Below are 19,244 nucleotides of genomic sequence, written 5' to 3'. Positions count from 1 at the left end.
CAAACCTTCCAGGCAGGAGCTCTACCACTTGAGCTATTCCCCTAGCCTAGTAATGATAAACTTCTTAAGACTGTTCTAATCATTACCTTATTTAATCATTACCTTACCTACATACCTATTTACTGAGATTAAAACAGTATCATTTATGATACATTTATAATGAAAGTATTCATATTTAATCTCTGCAATATCATCAAGGATGTAGTTACTCAGGTATTGCTGGTTCTTAATAAAAGGAGATTTATGTTTTTAGACATACCAATAACAAATTTTGTATTATAGGAATTAGAAATTCAATCAAGTAAAATCATTCCCTAGGATGGGCACTACAACCAATAAAAGCATTTTATCATGTCTTCTTTTGATATCCATCAAAAAAAAGCTAATCGAGTATTTTTCTAATTCACAACCTTATTCCAAATTAGGTTTCTGTCTTTGTATTTCTCCTTTTGCAGCATTTACTTAATGCTTCTGATGAAAAAATACAAAAGGTTATTGCATTTCCACATCACTTATTTCCTCACTCGAAGAGGCAAGCAGATGTTTCACACCTGCTTCGGTCTCCATGTTACACTGCTGCAAGGGCTAAGCAGAATGGACGTGGATAACCCAGGCCCAGTGTGAGATGTGGCCGACATGGACACAGACTTATCCAGGTGTGCAGAGGGCAAACCCAATAGTACTCAATCTCCCACATTCAATAAAAGCAACCATAATTCCAGATTTCACTGTGTGCTGTATATACACATTCCAGGACAGAATTGGACCAAGTGTGCTGATGAGATCTGGCAGTGGCTGCACAATGTGCAGAGAGCATGCTGGCAGAAAGAGTTCCACTATTCATTTGGGCAGCTACAGTAAAGGGAATCCTGTTGTCCATGTGTGAAGTTAGGAAGAAATTTAATGTGCAGTTGACAAAGCTCCATACAGATGCCAGAGCAAAATTTGTCTTGTATTTTAAATTTCTCTTTCATGAGGACAAAGCACACACTCTGACCATCTGTTCCAACAAATAATTTGCTGTGTGGATAAAAAAAAAAAGACAAGTAGGATGAGCTATAATCGGAGAATATCCTTTTGGATTAAACCTCCTGTGTTTTACAGTCATCCTACTTTGAATCCAAGAAGAGGGAAGAACTGTATTGTTTGTCCTTTTCATCAGCAGGTGATTATGGATTTGTTTTATGATGAATGGCTTGTCTACAACTCAAATTAGACTGGAATTAATTCCTAAATATCGTAGACTTCTACCAGCCTTCTAAGACAGAGGTAGTACCATTTTAGAAGAATGTGTGAATATATCTGAAAGAGGACTAAGATACTAGAATAGACATAGTTAATTTTTTAAATTTTATTTTTTCGTAAAGATGCTGTACCAAAAGGTTACAGTTACATCAGTAAGATGAGTATATTTCTTGTTGGGCATTGATACCCCCTCCTTTGTTTTTTCTCCCACTATCCCTTCCCTCCCCTACCTCCTCCACTCCCCCCCCCCCCCGGCCAAGTTGTAAGGTTCATTTCCATCATAGTGTCTTGTGAATATCATTGTTGCAGTGGGTCATCTTGTGTCCTTGTTTCAGCGTTTTGTTATTCCCCTTACCCTCCCCTAATTAGATAAATGTATACACAAGATGCAAGGTACCAAAATCAAACACAGTGACAACAGGGGATATACCATAGGGGGAAGAACATACAAAAGAAACAAAAAATCACATAGTATATTAAAAACAACAACAACAAAGAAAAACCTCTTGTGTCCATATCTTGGGGTTCATTTCACTTAGCATCATCTTATATGGTCATATGTACAGAGCTTTAGAGTTTTTCTGCTCATCTCCTAAGATTATCCTAGACATACACTAATTATTGCAAATAAGGGAAACCATGGAACCTATATTTCTTTGGGTCTGGCTTACTTCACTTAATATGACTTTTTCCAAGTCTTTCCATTTCCTAACAAATGGGGAGGTATCATTCTTTCTGATGGAGACATATATACATATATATATATACATACATATATATATATATATATATATATCACCTTTTCTTTATCCATTCATCTACTGAGGGGCATCTGGGTTGGTTCCATATCTTAGCTATGCTAAATAATGCTGCAATAAACATAGTTGTGCTGGTAGCTCTAGTGTGGCTTTGTTTGGGATCATTGGGTTAAATGCTCAGAAGTGGGATTGCTGGGTCATAGGGGAGCTCTGTGTGGAGTCTTTTGAGGAACCTCCATACTGCTTTCCAAAGTGGTTGTGGGATAGGCTGCCAACATGAATTATTTTCCTTCTTTCCTTCATTCCTTTCTTCTTTCTTTTCTGCCTTCCTTCTCTTCTCCCTTCCTTCCTTCTTCCTTTCTATTTTGGCTAAAGGGAAATGGGAAAAACATGGTGTAATCCAAACACATAAAAAGCATAGATTGTTCTCTTGTATATCAAACACTTCTTAGTAAAAACTATTTTATTAAAAAGATAGTTTCTTACTCTAAAAGCTATTGGATAGTGATAAGCTCAATAATGGGCCACATGTGCCTGTATAGAAAGAACCCTATCCTGCAGGTAAGAATATATTCCCTTTGTGACATTTCAATGTATCTTTGAAGTGCATAAGAAGCCCTTACGCACTTCAAAGATACAGTGATACTACTAAAGGCTACTTTGTATACTTAAAATAAGTAGGAGAGCTTCAGGAGTTTTCCCTTTTTTAGTCATGCTTTCTATTTTATAGACAAAAATGCTATGTAATTTCAAAATAAAGGGAAATTCAAGGATTTAAGCTTTTTGTTCATAAACTTTTAAACATGTAATCACTAAAAACTATATTAAAGAGTTTTGCGACGACATTTTTTAAGTGATTGTCCCCTGATTTACCAATTTGGAAAATTCAAGTTTCAATTCTGAATTTGCTTAAATTTTTAAAGTATAATGTACTAGAGCACAATATGATTGATTATTAATGTGTTCAGGTTTATTTTTCTAAGTATACTACATCTAATTAAAAATTAATTAGAAACTGTGGGAAATGAATAACCATTAAAATTAATCTTTTCTTCTTCCCTTTTCCATTTTCTTTTAATATTATGTAATTTTCTTTAATTAAAAATTTCTCCATAATCAAAATATTTACCAGTGAATTGATTCTTTCCTGGGAAATTATCATTTTAATAATAATTGGAAATATTTGTAGGTTTGATGAGAAAATTTTAATTTCTGAACTAAAAATGAAGCTAGTATATACTAATTCATGTTATTTCTTTAGAAAAGATGTGATAGCAAAAGATAATCAAATCAAAAGATTTGATTTCATTAAAAAGTCAGAATGTGAATTTAAAGCAATGTCATCAAGATAATTTCTGCCTATTTTCCTTTAATGAACTTTATGATGCATCAATTTTAGAATTATGAATAGTTTAGGAAAATCAAAGATGTATGAAAATAGACCAATAAAAGCCTGTTGATATTGGCTTCTGGAGGAGGAGATGAGGGAGTGTGGCAGGGGATGTGGGTCTGATGGAGGTACATTGTGTGCATGAAGGGTTCTGTCAAAATGAAACCTCTTGTATACTAATTCATGCTAATAAAAATGTGGAGGAAATGCATTTTTGAAGGAATAAGCTTTGCTAATATCAAAAAGAAATGTATCATGTACAGATTTTATGTTATAACCCACTTTAAAGGTTGTTTACATTGACCTTTAGGTGTTTCCAGGTTAACTCCTCCTGGGTCAGGCCCTACTGTGCTAAGAGGAATTCCTCGGGAGGTCTGCCTAACAACATCTTCATAGCTTAAAGCAAATACAACTGTGTGGAGAATGCTGCACATTCTTCCATATACTTTTTCCTTGCCATAGATGGATCAACTGAGAAAAAATCCTTCAGAGATTCAGCCACAAAGCCTGACCTTCAAAGTCCAGCAGGACAAACTGGGACAGTGTCCGAGTGGAAGGAAATGGAAACTGAGCAAGAAGACTCAATCAGGTGAGAGTTTTATAAAAACACAACATGTATTGGCTGTAGCGCACAAAGAAAATGCAAACACCTATTTCCCTCTTTGGTTCAGTAAAAGGGTAAAGAAGCTACAATAGTTATATAACCCAAAGGAACTCAACCAGAACTTAAAGGTTAGTTCTGTCTAGCAAGTCATTGTGCTTTACCAGCCAGCTATGGCCACTAAAAGCTCCAGGCAGCCATTTTGGCTAGAAGCCAAAATCACACCCACAAAAGCATCATAATCACAAATCTGAGTCACTATATCATCATGGGAAACAGCCCACATGTTTACTAGGTACGTACTTCCAAAAGAAAGAATTGAAGAGAATCTTCTAAATTCACAAAGAAATTGCTATTTCAATTTTGTAAATATTTTATTGTTCCAGAAGATTGATTATGATTTCCTTTTAGCTGCTAAGGAAAGAGCAGCATGAAAACCAAAGATAATTACAGAAACAGGCAATCTTTATGCCATTGAAGGAACACAGCTTTATAAATACTTCTCCCAAAATAATTGGAAATATCGCCAAGTGATGTCAATTAAATGTGACTCTACAAAGCCACAATAATACACAGCTAGGAGCGCCTTCATTTTGTTATGTGCCTGTGGATCCAACTTGAATCAGATCATTGCAATCAGCTTATGAAACAATAAAAATATCTTTTTCTGTTTAAGAAGGAAAGCTTGCCATTTAATAAGTCAAAAGTACATCTTTCCTCATCCCACCCCACCCTACCCTCACTTTCCTTCCCTCAGTAGTTCTTCTACATTCCCAAAGCATTTCCTGTCAGTAGGCATTTCCATGATGATCTGGGGCACAGGATGCAGCTGACTGAGCAATCAGCAGTAGAACCAGTCTACATAAGAAAATAAACACAAGCTCAAAACCCTAAGAAAATACTACTTGACAAAATAAGACGTGGCATATCATTTAGGCACAGAGACGATGCCTAGACTCTGAGGTAAGGACTAGACTCTTACCCCAGGATAAGTAATTATTTATATGATTTATATAATTGTTGGTGTTTACAGAATGATTTGCACTTCTATTAGCTGCTCATCCTTATCTTCCCAGCACAGATAAGCAAGCAAAGCATACAGAGGTTAATTAGTTTGCTTGTAGTAATAGGGTCAGCTCAGATAAAATTCGACTGAATTCCTAAGTGGAACTTTCCCTTTCACTCACCAATACACACACTTTTCATCAACCCTTTAACCTTCAGAACCAACCCCCTTCTAACATTTATGTAACTACATTTTAAGTTTTTGCAAAAAGAAAGTAGTGGTAATCACTTTTCAAAAGACTGACATTGAATCCACTACTAATATTTGAGGGGAGATATTCCTGTTAATCTATGTTCTAATATAGTACTCTTAGTCCTCTGAAATGTGAAAATGGAAAACTTTCCATCATCCAGAAAGTAGGTCAATGAGTACGTATAGCTCCCAAACCCAAAATTCCTCCTGGACTTGACAGATAAGGAATTGCTTGGTCTGCCTCCTTCCTGATTTTACTTTGCCCTGTCCCGGCACACAACTCTGAATCTACCTTCTCTCCTCTCTGCTCCAGCCATGCTATTCCATTTCAGTCTCTTCCCTTCTGCCACAGGCTTTGCAATATATTGTTTCTTCTGCTCTTCAATTCTCTATTCCTCTACTACCACAACTTAACCCCATCTCACTTTTCCAAATTCAGTCTGACCATTGCCTCTTTGGAAGACTTTCCCTGGTTTCTCCTAACTAGGTAATATCAGAAGTGATATTAACTTTGAATTGCAATTTATGTCACTGTCCCTCAGTCTCTTCCAATAAGCTATGTACTTTCTTATGACAGGGGCTATTGATGTCAGTTTGTTGGTGATTACTAGCCCCAGTCCCCTACCTCAATGTCTGGCATGGACTACCCATTCAACAAGTATTCATAAACTTAATGAATACCAGCATACTGGATTTCTCTAATATTTCTAAATATTCACAGCCACATAACTTATTCAAGAAGAGATAGTAAGGTGTAACTTGGACCCAAGACCCCCATTCTTATTCAGAACCCTGGACAAGAGGAAACGTATCACATCATGAAGACCATGAGTAAACAACTTTAGACTCTCAAGGCTTAATTCCTTACCCTTCTTCTGACTTGATTTTCATCACCTATTTCTATCCTGGGTTGGCAAAATGGTTGAAACCAAGATCACTTTCTGATGCGTTCCTAAGATATTTTTTTCCTACAAGAGAGCAGCTTGAAAATCCCTTGACAAGCCCAAGTTAGCTTCAAGTTTGTACTTTGTACTTAGTCAGATATTCATACCTTTATCCAGGATGGAGTAAAACCCACTTACACTAAAGGGGCAATGTAAAAGGGGGTACCGGAAGTTCCAATATCACCTTTGACTAAAAATAATCTAAATCGTCCAATGCCATGTAGTACTTACCAGAACTTTCTGTATTGATTTCATAGCTACCAGTGCCAATGCATCTAGAATCCTAGAGCAGTGATTACATGTGATTAGATAATTTCAAAGATAAAATAACTCTACAGAAGGGCTATTTAATAATACTTCTAATGTGTAAAGATGTTAGTACTTAGAGTTAATAAAAAGTAGCATATTCAAAGTCAAATTTGAAGGAACTCTTCCTCCTCCTTAAAATATATATATATATATATATATATTATAAATATGTGATTTGATTGATTATAGATAGTAAAGATAGATCATAACCAAGATTGTGACCAGCTCTTGCCTCAATTTTTATTCTGGTAATTCTAAGGTTTACACTCAGAGTCTCATGCTCACAAGGCAGGTGTTATGCCATTTGAACCATGCCCCCAACCATTTTTCAGTTTGGTTACTTTTCTGGATAAGATCTTATATTTTTCTCCTGAAGCTGGCCTTATGAGAAGATTTCAGCTATTCTTCCTTTGTACCTGACATTATAAACTTGCACCACCAGACCCAGCCCTGCCTTAACTTTTAAATTCTGAATGTTTACAATTGTTACTAAATAAAAATTAAAAGTCGGTTTCTTATTCTAAGTGCATTTACGTTACCCTCTGATCTAAGCGCTGGGCCAAATCAGGGTAACTGTGTCTATGCTGGTTAGTTAGTATAGGGAAGATGTATGCTGTGGTTATGACTATCTCTGAGTAATCAAGGCAGTAGGATCTTTTGCTTATATCTTTAGTTTCTGTTTAGCTTAGAAGACAGAGTAGACACCATGAGGAACATACATATGCATAAACACTATATCTGCATCAGGCTGGAATCCCCAGAGAAATACAAGCAATAAGAGATATATACATACACACCTATATGTGTATGTATATATGTATATATAAAGAAATTTATTATTAAGAATTAGCTCCTGAAATTTTAGAGACAGAAAAGTCTCAAGATTCACAGTATACAAATTGGAGAACCCAAGAGAGCTCAAGATCAAGTCTGAGAACAAGTAGCACTGACAGTACAAGTTCCTGGTTCAAGACTCAGAAGGAGTACATGTTTCATTTCCCTGTGTAAGGACATGAAAATTCAAGAAGCTGGAAAAGTCAGGCCGGAATCTCTTATGGAGGATAACACTTTTTGTTCTGTGCAGAGACCAGCAACTAATTGGATTAGACCATTCACATAAGAAAAGGCAATCTTTTTACTCAGTCCTCTGATTTAGATGTTAATTTCATCCAACACACTACAAAAACACTTTCAGAAGTGTCATTGAGCCCTGTGACCCAGTCAGCATGGCACAGAAGAGTAATTACTGCACTTAGTTTCATTATGTACATAAAGAAATCAAAACAGGGCTAAAGGGATGGTTCAGTGATAGCATACCTACCTAGTAAAGGTAAGGCCCTGAGTTCAAACCCATTACTGCCAAAACCAGATATTGAAACTATAGTTCTTGGTTTTATGATGCTCAAGTATAGTGTCTTCTTGCCATTTCATACCCTTCTGGCTTCAGTGAACCCACAAAAATTTCAACCTGGGACTTCTGCATTCTTGTCCTTACAGAAAAATGAACATCATGCAACAGAATCTAATGCTAACTATTAACACAATTGAGCACTGACTTTATTCAATGCTCCCTTGACTCTTGCCTCAAATATTATAAGATGAAAATATGTATATATCTTTAAGCATTTTAGATCTACTTAGCTGTTTATAAAAACACAAAAAGAAGTGGACAAAATTTGACTTGTTATAAAGATAGAAATTTCATGAAGCAAAATCACTTCTGTGACTTTTTAACCCAGTCCTCAGTAAGATTGTAAAGTAGTTTCTTATCCATAACACAGTAATAACATTCATCTGAAATACATATCATACAAGGAAGATTTTTTTTAAGATATCCAATATTACATGTCCACTTTTCTGATGGAAATCTATTTGTATTAAACTAGCTTTCATTCTTCCTTTCCTTTTTTATCCTTTCACAACATTCTCTCAATTGTCCATCTGAGAAAAGAAATTCACTGCGTTTTCTTCAAACAATAACTTGTTATCTTGTCAAGTGAATCATTTAGCTTCTGAAAGACATGGGATTCGTCCCTGCAAAGACCCACTAATGCCATCAATCCATGACCAAGAAAATTCCTGCTTTGGCATCCTATCCCAGCACATTCTTATTTTTTAATATAAAAAGATATTATTTTGATGGACACTAATGACTGTTAAGCAAAAGAAGATATGTTTTGCTTGGAAATGTCAAATAAGTATGTCTGGTAAAGGAGACAGTGGAATGGCTAAGAAGTTAAGTGGTTCAATGAGAAACAAGCTGTGAGTAGAATGCTCAGCCTCTGACTAGGAGGTTAGAGCCAAGACAGAGCTCACAGTACTGTGAACACACACATCACCATTGCATTCACAATGCTGAGAAGGAAGGTTAGATCTATGTATAGTCTGCTTTGTTCCCAATAGCAATCAGTCTCTATTTGGGTGGTTTTAAAATAGGCAATCATTTCACAGCAGGAACAATGAGAGCAGAAGAGATTTCAGAATCTTATCAGCACTCATAAACACTGATGTTTATTGTCCCTTCACCAAAAAAAAGCAAAAATCACTGCAGGAAAGATGCTTAAAAGACCATATGTGACTTGCTAGTTGAAGAAGAACAGGCATGTCAGTGATCACGTTTACAAAAACAAAAAGTAATTTTTATTTTGACTATTTGTAATCATGTACTAAAAAAAAGAAAAGCAGATATATATTTATTAGGTTTGTAAGATGCATAATGAGAAATATGCATCATTAAATGTTTCTTATATAAGTAAGCAACAAAACACTTCAAACAACAGATTATCAATTTATTTGTAATAATGATTGCTAACTTATATTTATGAGAAGATGAAAGGTAAAATATTGGTAATCCCTCTGTACAGTATTTTCACAATAAAAAAAGAAAAAAAACAAAGCAAATTGGTAGAAAGTTTAGAGAAACTATAATTTCAAATACTAGCTAAAATATGAAACCATATTCCAATGAATGGCTGTACAAATAGAAGATAATTGCTAGTGATACAAAATTTTAAGAATTACTACTTACTCTGGGAAATTTTTATCTATTCTTATAAAACAAAATATTTTAAATGACTCAATTTGAAAGCCCAGTGTCTCCACAGAGTAAGTTCCAATGAACATGAGTTTACACTAAAAAATTACTAAACAACTCAAGAAATAAATCTCTTTCAACATTTTCAGAAAGCATGAAGGTCAACATAAGTAGCTCTATCCCAATTATATCCTAATAAAACTTAATAAGAAAGTTAAGATCTTTAAACCAGCCAGACTGGTTCAACCTCTACTACAACAAAAACTAAATCATCTAGGATGGAAAACTAGTTTTCTTGAATGTAAAGTAGGTCTCAACAAACGTTAAATTTTTAGTGTCTATATATATAGTAATGGTCTTCCCATTTTGTTTTTTTTTTTTTTTGGTTCCGGTCGTGGGGCCTGAACTCTGGGCCTGGGCGCTGTCCCTCAGCTCTTCAGCTCAAGGCTAGCGCTCTACCACGTGAGCCACAGCGCCACTTCCGGCTTTTTCTGCTTATGTGGTGCTGAGTAATCGAACCCAGGGCCTCAGGCATGCAAGGCAAGGGCTCTACTACTGAGCCAACTTCCCAGCCCTATTGTAAATGTATTGTACAGAGGGGTTAGAGTTACATGAGTAAGGTAATGAGTACAATTCCTATTGGGCATTGTTACCTCCTCCTTTGTTTTTCCCCTACCATCCCTTCCCTCTCACCTCCACAACTACACTTCCCCTCCTCTCCCCCGCCTAAATTATAAAGTTCGTTTTCAACATAGTGTCTTGTACATCTCATTGTTACAATGGGTCAACCTGTATCCTTATTTCAGCATTTTGTTATTTCCCTTCCACTCCCCAAATTAGAAAAACGTGTATACAAGACGTAGGGCACCGCAATCAAATGCAGTGAAAACAGAGGTTATGTTGTCCAACCACTATGCCATGAAACTAAAAGTTAACTTTTTTCAAAACTAAAAATTTGAAAACATCTGGCATAATTAACATTTTTAATGTCCATTTAAGTAACCAACCCTGAGGTCAAAACTTTAGTCATAGACTTAAGTAAGAAGGTCAGGTCTGTCCAGTGCTATATTGGCCACATGGTGGATGATAGGGTCTGGCATCTTGTCTTCACGCTGGGGGAAGGAAATGCCCTGGCCTGTCACCTGCCTCCCAGGTAATGGGCACGCCCAGATCCCTGGAGGCAGGAGGGCACTTGGCTGATAGGTTACTGAATCTGTCAATCTAGTGCCCGGGACTGGGAATTTCCTGTGGATCTGCCCCCTGCTATGACCCTATTTAAACTTACCAGGCGAGTCCAAGCTCCATTACCATGTCAGTGTGACTTCGCGGTCATCTCCTGTATCCTGTCTGCTGGCTCTTTTCCAGTCACCATGGTATCCCAGTTCAGCTCTCCATTGGAGCTGAATTGGTTTGTTGGTATTGTTTTTTGTTCTTTCTTTTCTCTCTAGCCTGCTTCCTATCTGTGCTACATGTATTTGGGGGCTACAGGCCTTTGTAACCACGGGTGGCAGGCAGACCACTACTGTTATACTGAAGACTCCAATATCCCATCTTCCAAAATCTGGCTTCTGGAATACTTCACCTTATAACAAAGCAAAGTGAATGAATGCTTGGAAGGAAGAACTAGGAAAGTTTTGCATACCAAAACTGAGAAATAAAAGAAATATTGTAAGATATCTGTTTTTGCTTTTCTCTTTGGGTTTTCCTCTTTTTGTCTTTTTTAGATAGTTGATTTCAATAACAAGTTATTATAAAGTTCATTTGAAAAAATAAAAAGAAAGCAAAAAATAGGAAAATAATGAAAACTAAGAATTACAGTTGTGATTTTATGCCTACCAGATGTTAAAACTTACTAAATCCTAAGTAAGTATGACATTGGCACACGAATAAATGAATCAATAAAACATAATAAGTACACAAATAGAACTAATTACATAAAAATAGCGTATAAAGTTGATATCTAAAATTCTTAAGAAAGACATGAGACCACACTAAGTGGTGTTAACGTAACTGAATAGCCACATGACCATTACTAAAACTGAACCTGACTCCCATGCCACACACCAGTATAAATTCCCAGTGAGCTAGAGGTCTAAAAGCAATGATACAAATGCTTGATAAAGTTTACTACATTAGAAAAAAAGACAGTATTAACAAAAAAGTTGTAAGCAACCTAGCATAAGTAGCTCATACTTGTAATTCTAGCTACTCAAGAGTCTGAGGCTAGAGCATCAAAATTTGAAACCAGCTGGGGAGAGAAGACTTCTACACTACACATTACAGACTATATACAGGAGTAGATCGAAATATACAACCTATGACAAATAATGAAAGAGTTCTATATTCCACATTATGTGTTACATTTCTCTGCTACGGCTTCCACTGTGATTTCTCTACTTAAAAGTCCCTAATAATGCCACCACCAATTAAATACTGTTCACCAAGATGAAGCTGAATACTTTCAGAAGCTTTCAAGAGTACTCTTACGGTAGTTGGTTACATGAGTCAGTGCATGAAACACAAAATTTTTGAATATGTGCAGTGACCCTGAGCAAGGACTGCACATCCAGCTTGATGTCCTGTCTGAAAACTACTATTGGGGAGAGGACAGCTCAGATGCCTATTGTCATTTAAGAAAAAAAAAAGCAGAGTAGACACAAGTTCTGTGTCTCTCTTTTTTCTTTTTCCCTTCCTGTCAACATAGAAAGAAGAAAATTAAGCAATTGTTATATTGTTTTACGGTACTTAAATTACAACTTTCAAAAAATGGATCTTCTTGAGTACTTAGAAAAGTGAGAGAAGCCGTGATACAATCGATTTTGATTGAACACTTTTGAAAATTGCATGAGAAGACCAGACATCTACCAGAGAGGCCTGTAGCACTCATGAATTAGATACACTGAGGATCAGAAAAATGCTCAGCAAACCTGACAATAATAGAGACAGGTTGGAGGGAATACCAAGCTGAACTTGTAAGCAAGGGTTTCACAAAGAACCAGCCTAGCTGAGAGTTGTCATATGGGATGGCGGAACGTGTGATGCATATAGGCTGACGTTTTAATTTTTAATCTAGAAGTCCATATTTTGACATTATAAGAAAGCAAAATGAAATTCCCTTAAACTTAAGGCCAAACAAAATACAGCAATGTGTCCATCTCTGCCTCAAAAGACTAAGAGTTCTAAAGAAAACCACTACCAAATATATATATATATATATATATATATACATACATACATACATACATATAATTCCATCATAAACTTAGAGTTGTGGTTTGTAGGAAAAACTTTTGATTAATGTTGTTTTCAGCATAAAATAATTATAGAAGGACTAGGAAGGTGGCTCAGTGGTAAAGTGCTTGCCTTGCATGCATGAGGCCCTGGGTTCAATTCCTCCACACCACATAAGCAGAAAAAGCCAGAAGAGGCACTTTGGCTCAAGTGGTAGAGTGCTAGCTTTGAGCTGAAGAGTTAAGGGACAGTGACCAGGCCCAGAGTGCAGGCCACACGACCGACAAAAAAAAATACTTATAGAGGTAAATCAAAACTAACAGAACTATTTGAACAATTGTGTTGATTTTATTGCATTTCCTTCCTTTATTTTTATTGTTGTTTATAGGGTTTCACTTATATTTTAATAATCATAAATGTTAATATTCTTAGGGATTTTTGTCTGACAATATTTAATGAGCAGTCTTTCATGGTAAAAGGACATCTCTGTGCCAACCTCTTTAATGTATCTGTCATAGTCTAAATACAAATCAAAATACAAATAGTCTAAATACAAATACGGCAAGGTTTGGTTGACTATATGAAATTCAAATGATTGGTAGAATCTGGAAGATCTGGTTAAAATGAGTGAAATGGAAGCTCCCCACTGTGAAAAGAGAAGTGAGTAAGTCATAGTGATTCTTAAAATCTTCTTCTAGGAGAAAGAAAGTGGTTGGTCTGCTTAGGACTGGCATTAGCAGGAGACAAGAGGAGAGACAGATAGCATGTCACCTGGTGCTGACAGGAGAGATAAGTGGCAGATAGTCACCTGGGAAAGGAAACAGATTCCTGCCTAGTGAGAGGACCTTTCAGCCACGGGAGATGGGAAAACTAGACACAGACTTGCAGCACATAGATTTTTCAAGAAGCAGCAAAAATGCCCGCACAGAGAAGCTGAGCAAAGCAAGCCCATAAAGAAAAACAACAAAAATCAGGGCTAGGAAGGTGGCTCAGTGGCAGAGTGCTTGCCTAGCATGCATAAGGACCTGGGTTTGATTCTTCAGTACCACATAAATGAAATAAAATACTTTAAAAATCCAGCTGGCCTATGAGAGTCAAAGTGGAGAATGGCAGCTTATGATATTCCCTCATCCTTCATCCTCCCTTTGTGAGTAAGGGACTTACCTGTTAGAAAATAACAGCAAATGTATTGGAGAAAACGATTTTCTAGTGTGAAGCCTTTGCCAGAGGGATAGAGAATTTCATCACACATATTGAGCACAAGATCCTGGCCTTAAATCAGGGAGTTGTGAATATAAACATAGTGGGTTTTCCTAGGTCTCCTTGGCTCAGGCCGAAATTTTCTGAATAGAGACCCGGAAACACAACAAATCAAAGAAAGGTTGGACAAATGGGATTGCATAAAGTTGCAGAGCTTCTGCAGGGCAAATGACATAGCTAGCAAGATCAATAGAAAGCCCACGGATTGGGAGAAGATCTTTACTAGCCATACAACGGACAAGGGTCTCATATCTAAAATATACTTGGAACTCAAAAAATTAAACCCCCCAACAACAAATCCTCAAAGAAACAACTGCCCAATAAATAAGTGGGCGAAAGACTTAAAGAGAAACTTCTCTGAAGAAGAAAGAAGGATGGCCAATAGACACATGAAGAAATGTTCAGCATCCCTAGCCATAAAAGAAATGCAAATCAAAACAACATTGAGATATCACCTCACTCCAGTGAGAACGGCAAAAATCAAGAACTCTAACAACAACAGATGCTGGAGGGGATGTGGACAGAAAGGAACCTTAATTCATTGTTGGTGGGAATGTAAACTTGTTCAACCACTTTGGAAAGCAGTATGGAGGTTCCTCAAAAGACTCCACATAGAGCTCCCCTATGACCCAGCAATCCCACTTTTGGGCATTTACCCTAATGTTTACAAACAAGACCACACTAAAGCTACCAGCACAACTATGTTTATTGCAGCATTATTTACCATAGCTAAGATATGGAACCAACCCAGATGCCCCTCAGTAGATGAATGGATCAAGAAAATGTGGTATATATACACAATGGAATTCTATGCCTCCATCAGAAAGAATGACATTGCCCCATTTGTTAGGAAATGGAAAAACTTGGAAAAAATTATATTAAGTGAAGTAAGCCAGGCCCAAAGAAACGTAGGTCCCATGGTTTCCCTTATTTGTAATATCTAGTATATGTATGAGTCAAGCGGAAAAGGTCAGATAATGTGATGTCAGGAAAATGAACCCTTAGATGTGTATTTTAATGTTTTTTTCTTTCATGCATGTGTTTCTAACACATTTATAAGATTATCTCTTTGTTGCTTTGTATGTCCCTCCCCCACAGTATAACCCTTGCTTTCACTATATTTGATGTCAGTATAACTTGTGGAGGAGATGGGGAAAAACCAGTTGTTTAAGGATACAGGTGGACCTGTTGCAACAATGAGAAGTACAAGTTGTCATGTCCAAAATGAACTTTACAATGTTGGTGGGGGGGGGGGGGGCTGGGGGGAGGGAGGAAGGAGAAGGATTGGGATTAGGGGGGGAGGGGGGAGGCTGGGAAGGGATGTGAAGGATAAACAAAGGAGGAGGCTGCAATGCTTGGTAAGAAATGTACACATTATCCTGCCCATGTAACTGTAACTCCTCTGTACAGTATGTTCACAAATAAAATTAAATTAAATTTAAAAAAAAAAAAAAAAAAAAAAACATAGTGGGTTTTACTCTAGTGGAATCCCATGAGGGCAATTAAAAAGTGAAATCACACGTGTCTTTTTAAGTTTTTGACAAGAAAAATGTATCTGTATAATTTAGGTTTAAATATATTCTCATATTAAGATGTTGTTTTCAAGTAAGGCTATGTTCACTGCCCATGAACATACAGCAAAGCCTAGAAAAGAGGTTTGGTTGACTATACGAAATTCAGATGATCGGTAGCTGTTCTTTCTTTATATAAAAGATAATTTTTTCATTTATTCTTGCACTCTTCCAGCACCCCATCGTATCTGGACAGTTAGTTCTACGATGTGGTAAAACATAAAACAGAGAGCTGAAACATCTAATAATTCTCTCGCGATAAATGTTCACCCTAATTCTGCTGAGACAGTAATAGCCTAGCAATTAGTTTATGTGCCAACAACCAGCTAGGCAAATTGCCTCTACCTGGCCTAATGATTCATTTCATCACAACTGTTCATCAGTGCCGCCAGCTTGCAGAACAGGCCTGTTTGTACTCAGCCAAGCACTAGTGATGCTAAAACACCAATAGAAAGCTATAGCACAATAACGATGCCAGCAGCAAAGGACAAGTAGATAAAATAGGAGCCACCAGAAGAAAAGTCCCGTATGCTTCCATGAACAAATATAGCATGCATGTGCTCTGGAACTCACTACCTCAGCTCTTATTACTCCACAGAATGAGCCCAGCACCTTTGTCCCTTGGACTGTCTATTGATGTAAAGGGATTTATCCTCTGACCTACCCACCCACTGCTCGCTGGCAATAGTCCTCTTTCTGTAACACCTAGTTACATTCTCTCCATTGCATGATGCTGAGATGACAGGAATCTTAACTGCCACTCCTGGTTTATATTCTATAAAGCTATTTAAATACCTGCTTTATCCATCTCTCCCTATTAGAAAATAAAGCTTTGGAGGACAGGTCTTTGTTATGTTTACTTCTATAGTCTCAGTTCTCAAAAGGCTTTCTGACATATAGAAGGCCTATAATAAATATATCCTAAATGGCAGTATCAATGAATGAATGAGATTCTTAAATTTCAGAATTTTGAATGGAGGATGAGATTTTTCCCATCACTTTGTTACTATTCTTAAATCCTTAAGTTTATTCTGTTGCCAAGTTCATTTCCCTTAAATAACTCAGCACACATTTCATGGATATATTTGATCAAGTTCCATGTCATAACTTAATCATAAATACCACTGTCTTTTCCAATAGCTCATAGGGAAAAAAAGGCACAAATGAATGTGGTTTCAAGCTATTTGGGGTAAAGAACAAAATTGAACTCTCATGCTTTAACTGATTCCATAAGCACAAAAAGTTATGCATTTGATTTCCTATCTACAATAGTTGGTTTCAACTGCAATTATTCTAATGTCTCATGGGATAAGCAGATTTCACAAAAGCACAGTAATCAGAGGGTAGCTGCTCTGGTGTTCACTTCAAGAGTCTAGGACATGATATGAAAGTTGAATGAAAAGAAAGAAATGGTTTAAGTCTGGGCTTCAGGAAGCATCAGTCCACATAACAAGAGCATCAGGCTGTGAGACACACAGTAAGCCCTTCTATTCCGGGAAAAGCTAATTGGAGAAAGGTTTTGCTTCCCTCCAGATTAAGACACAAATGGTGGCCACATGAAAGAGTTCCCAAGGCTGCTGCACTTTTTCCTACTTGGAGTTCAATACAGCACTTTTCTCACACTAATGAGCAGTGCCTTCACTCATATGCTTTTAAAATTAGAAGCAGAAGGTATTTTGTAAGTAATGAATGTTTTGTTTAAACCGTACCAACATGTGTTTTGAAAGGCACTGAAAATGTAACATATGGTCCACATAGACTTCAATAGGCCTTGTTCAGACATCCATCGGAGTGGAAGAGAAGCTGTCTGCCCTGTCCACCTCCTAAGGCTAAGCTATCTCTGCTCAGTCACCAATCCATCCTTCTTAGGTCAGATATTTGTGTCAGCAGGACCTGCAAAAGTACATCATGCTCTACTTCCAATGAGAAAATTTTCCAAATATTCCCTGAAAAAAAGATCAACCACAACATAAAAAAGAACTGTATTCTGTTTGTGCACAAGTAATTTATACAAAAACTACATTCAGTGTGAGCCTCCGTAAAGACTGTGGTAAAGCTCACAAGTCTGCATCCAGGACTTGATGAAAAGCTTACCAGACCAAAAAAACAATAGCATCATTTTGGGTTTTTTTTCTCTCTTTGATTCTTCTCATCCGCATCTGATTCTGCCTCTCTCAGACTATGTTATGTGTTTCGCTATGATCCACACCAGTTGTATCAACTCCATACACTGGGCAAATACATAATTAGTAGGCCTTCACAACTTTCCATCTCACCGTACACCCCAAGCCAAAATTCCTGTTACCATATATAAACCACGTGCAGCTCCTCACTGGAGGGGCTGTTGGAGCTGCATATTTTGATTGGTTTTGTCCCTGAAACCCAATCTGTCCTTGCTATTAATCTTTCACAATTTTTTTCTGTATAGCCACTCATGGCTTTGCAGCCAGAGAAGGTTTTCTGCTTCTAAAGGCTTACATGATTAGACTGGACCCAACCAGTAATCCAGGACAATCTTGCATTCGAAACTCAGTAACCCACAGGCCCATTCACTGTGAAACATACAAAGCGTCCAGAGATGAGAGGTGGACATGCCAGGGGTCATTCTAGCAGTCTCTTCACTTTTCCTCACACCTGAGATTTATTTGATCTTCAGGGATTAGTTTATTGATCCATAGAATAATTTGAGCTGGTGAACACTGTGCAAAACAGAACAAAACCCAAACAACAAAAATGAAAGCTTTCCAAGACAGTAGTTTAATTGGCCCAAGAAGAAAGCGGCCTACTCACTAGCAGAAATACATATGAGAATTCTACTCAGAGTAAGATGCTGGCAAAGGAATTTAGCAGATAATTAAAAATCATAGACAATGTGTTTCTTCCAAGATGCTTTTGGGGGAAGGCTTATTGTCTGTGGATAATTTTAAAATGCTTGGACATGAGCTAGTTTACGCTCATTTCAAATCTAATTTTTAACAACAATCTGTTCTTAAATGTTGCTGCTAATACCACATTTCCAGTTCCTGGATTGTTAGTGACTTCTGAATTTAAAGAATCCTACTATCTTCTTGTTATTGTTTTTATACAGATGATACCATTTTTAAGAAAGTGTTTTGAAAGTCACTGGTTCTTAGAAGCTCATAATGCATTTTTCCATTGAAATCATATCGAAAATGACAGATGCCAAGGTAGGCCCACAAAATCCAATTTGGATTATACTTTATGGAGGACCATGGCTCCATTAAAAAAAAAGTACAACTGATCAATGAGAAATTGTATCGTGAGTCCCAGAGCACATCATGCTACAAGGTGAGGTTGCTCCCTCCCTCTCTCCCTCCCCCCCCTCCACTCTCTCCCTTCCCCTTACCTTCCCCCCCCCCTCACTCTCAGCTTTCCAGGCTAGAGCAAGTCCTAGTCAACTAGAGAGAAACCTCTGTCAGAAGTCTGGAGCCACAGAGCCCAAGCTTCCCACCCAGGCCACCTGAAGGAAGCTGATTTCCTGGGATGTGTGTTTTGCTTTCTTCTCCACCCACTCTTCCATGATAGCTAAATTCTCTCTATTGCTGGTTAACAGTACAAGAAACAGCAACCTAGTAAATTTTTCCTCTTCTATCTGATAAGCACAGTCCTTTAATAATTTGCA

The 19,244-nt window shown here is 37.2% G+C and overlaps 1 protein-coding gene across 1 annotated transcript in view; it reads left to right on the top strand.

Moving 5' to 3' along the window:
- Positions 1-636: 636 nt before the first annotated feature.
- Positions 637-19,244, top strand: part of Cngb3 (cyclic nucleotide gated channel subunit beta 3) — a 118,782-nt gene continuing 100,174 nt past the window's right edge. The window contains exons 1-2 of the mRNA XM_042667306.1: positions 637-679; positions 3,856-3,982. Coding sequence (XP_042523240.1) covers positions 637-679; positions 3,856-3,982 — 170 coding nt within the window. The remainder of the gene's footprint in view (positions 680-3,855; positions 3,983-19,244) is intronic.

The sequence above is a fragment of the Dipodomys spectabilis genome, unplaced genomic scaffold, assembly GCF_019054845.1.
Source record: "Dipodomys spectabilis isolate Male_0828 unplaced genomic scaffold, ASM1905484v1 ptg000387l, whole genome shotgun sequence".
NCBI classification, from domain to species: Eukaryota; Metazoa; Chordata; class Mammalia; order Rodentia; family Heteromyidae; genus Dipodomys; species Dipodomys spectabilis.
This window is presented reverse-complemented; position numbering and strand designations above follow the sequence as displayed.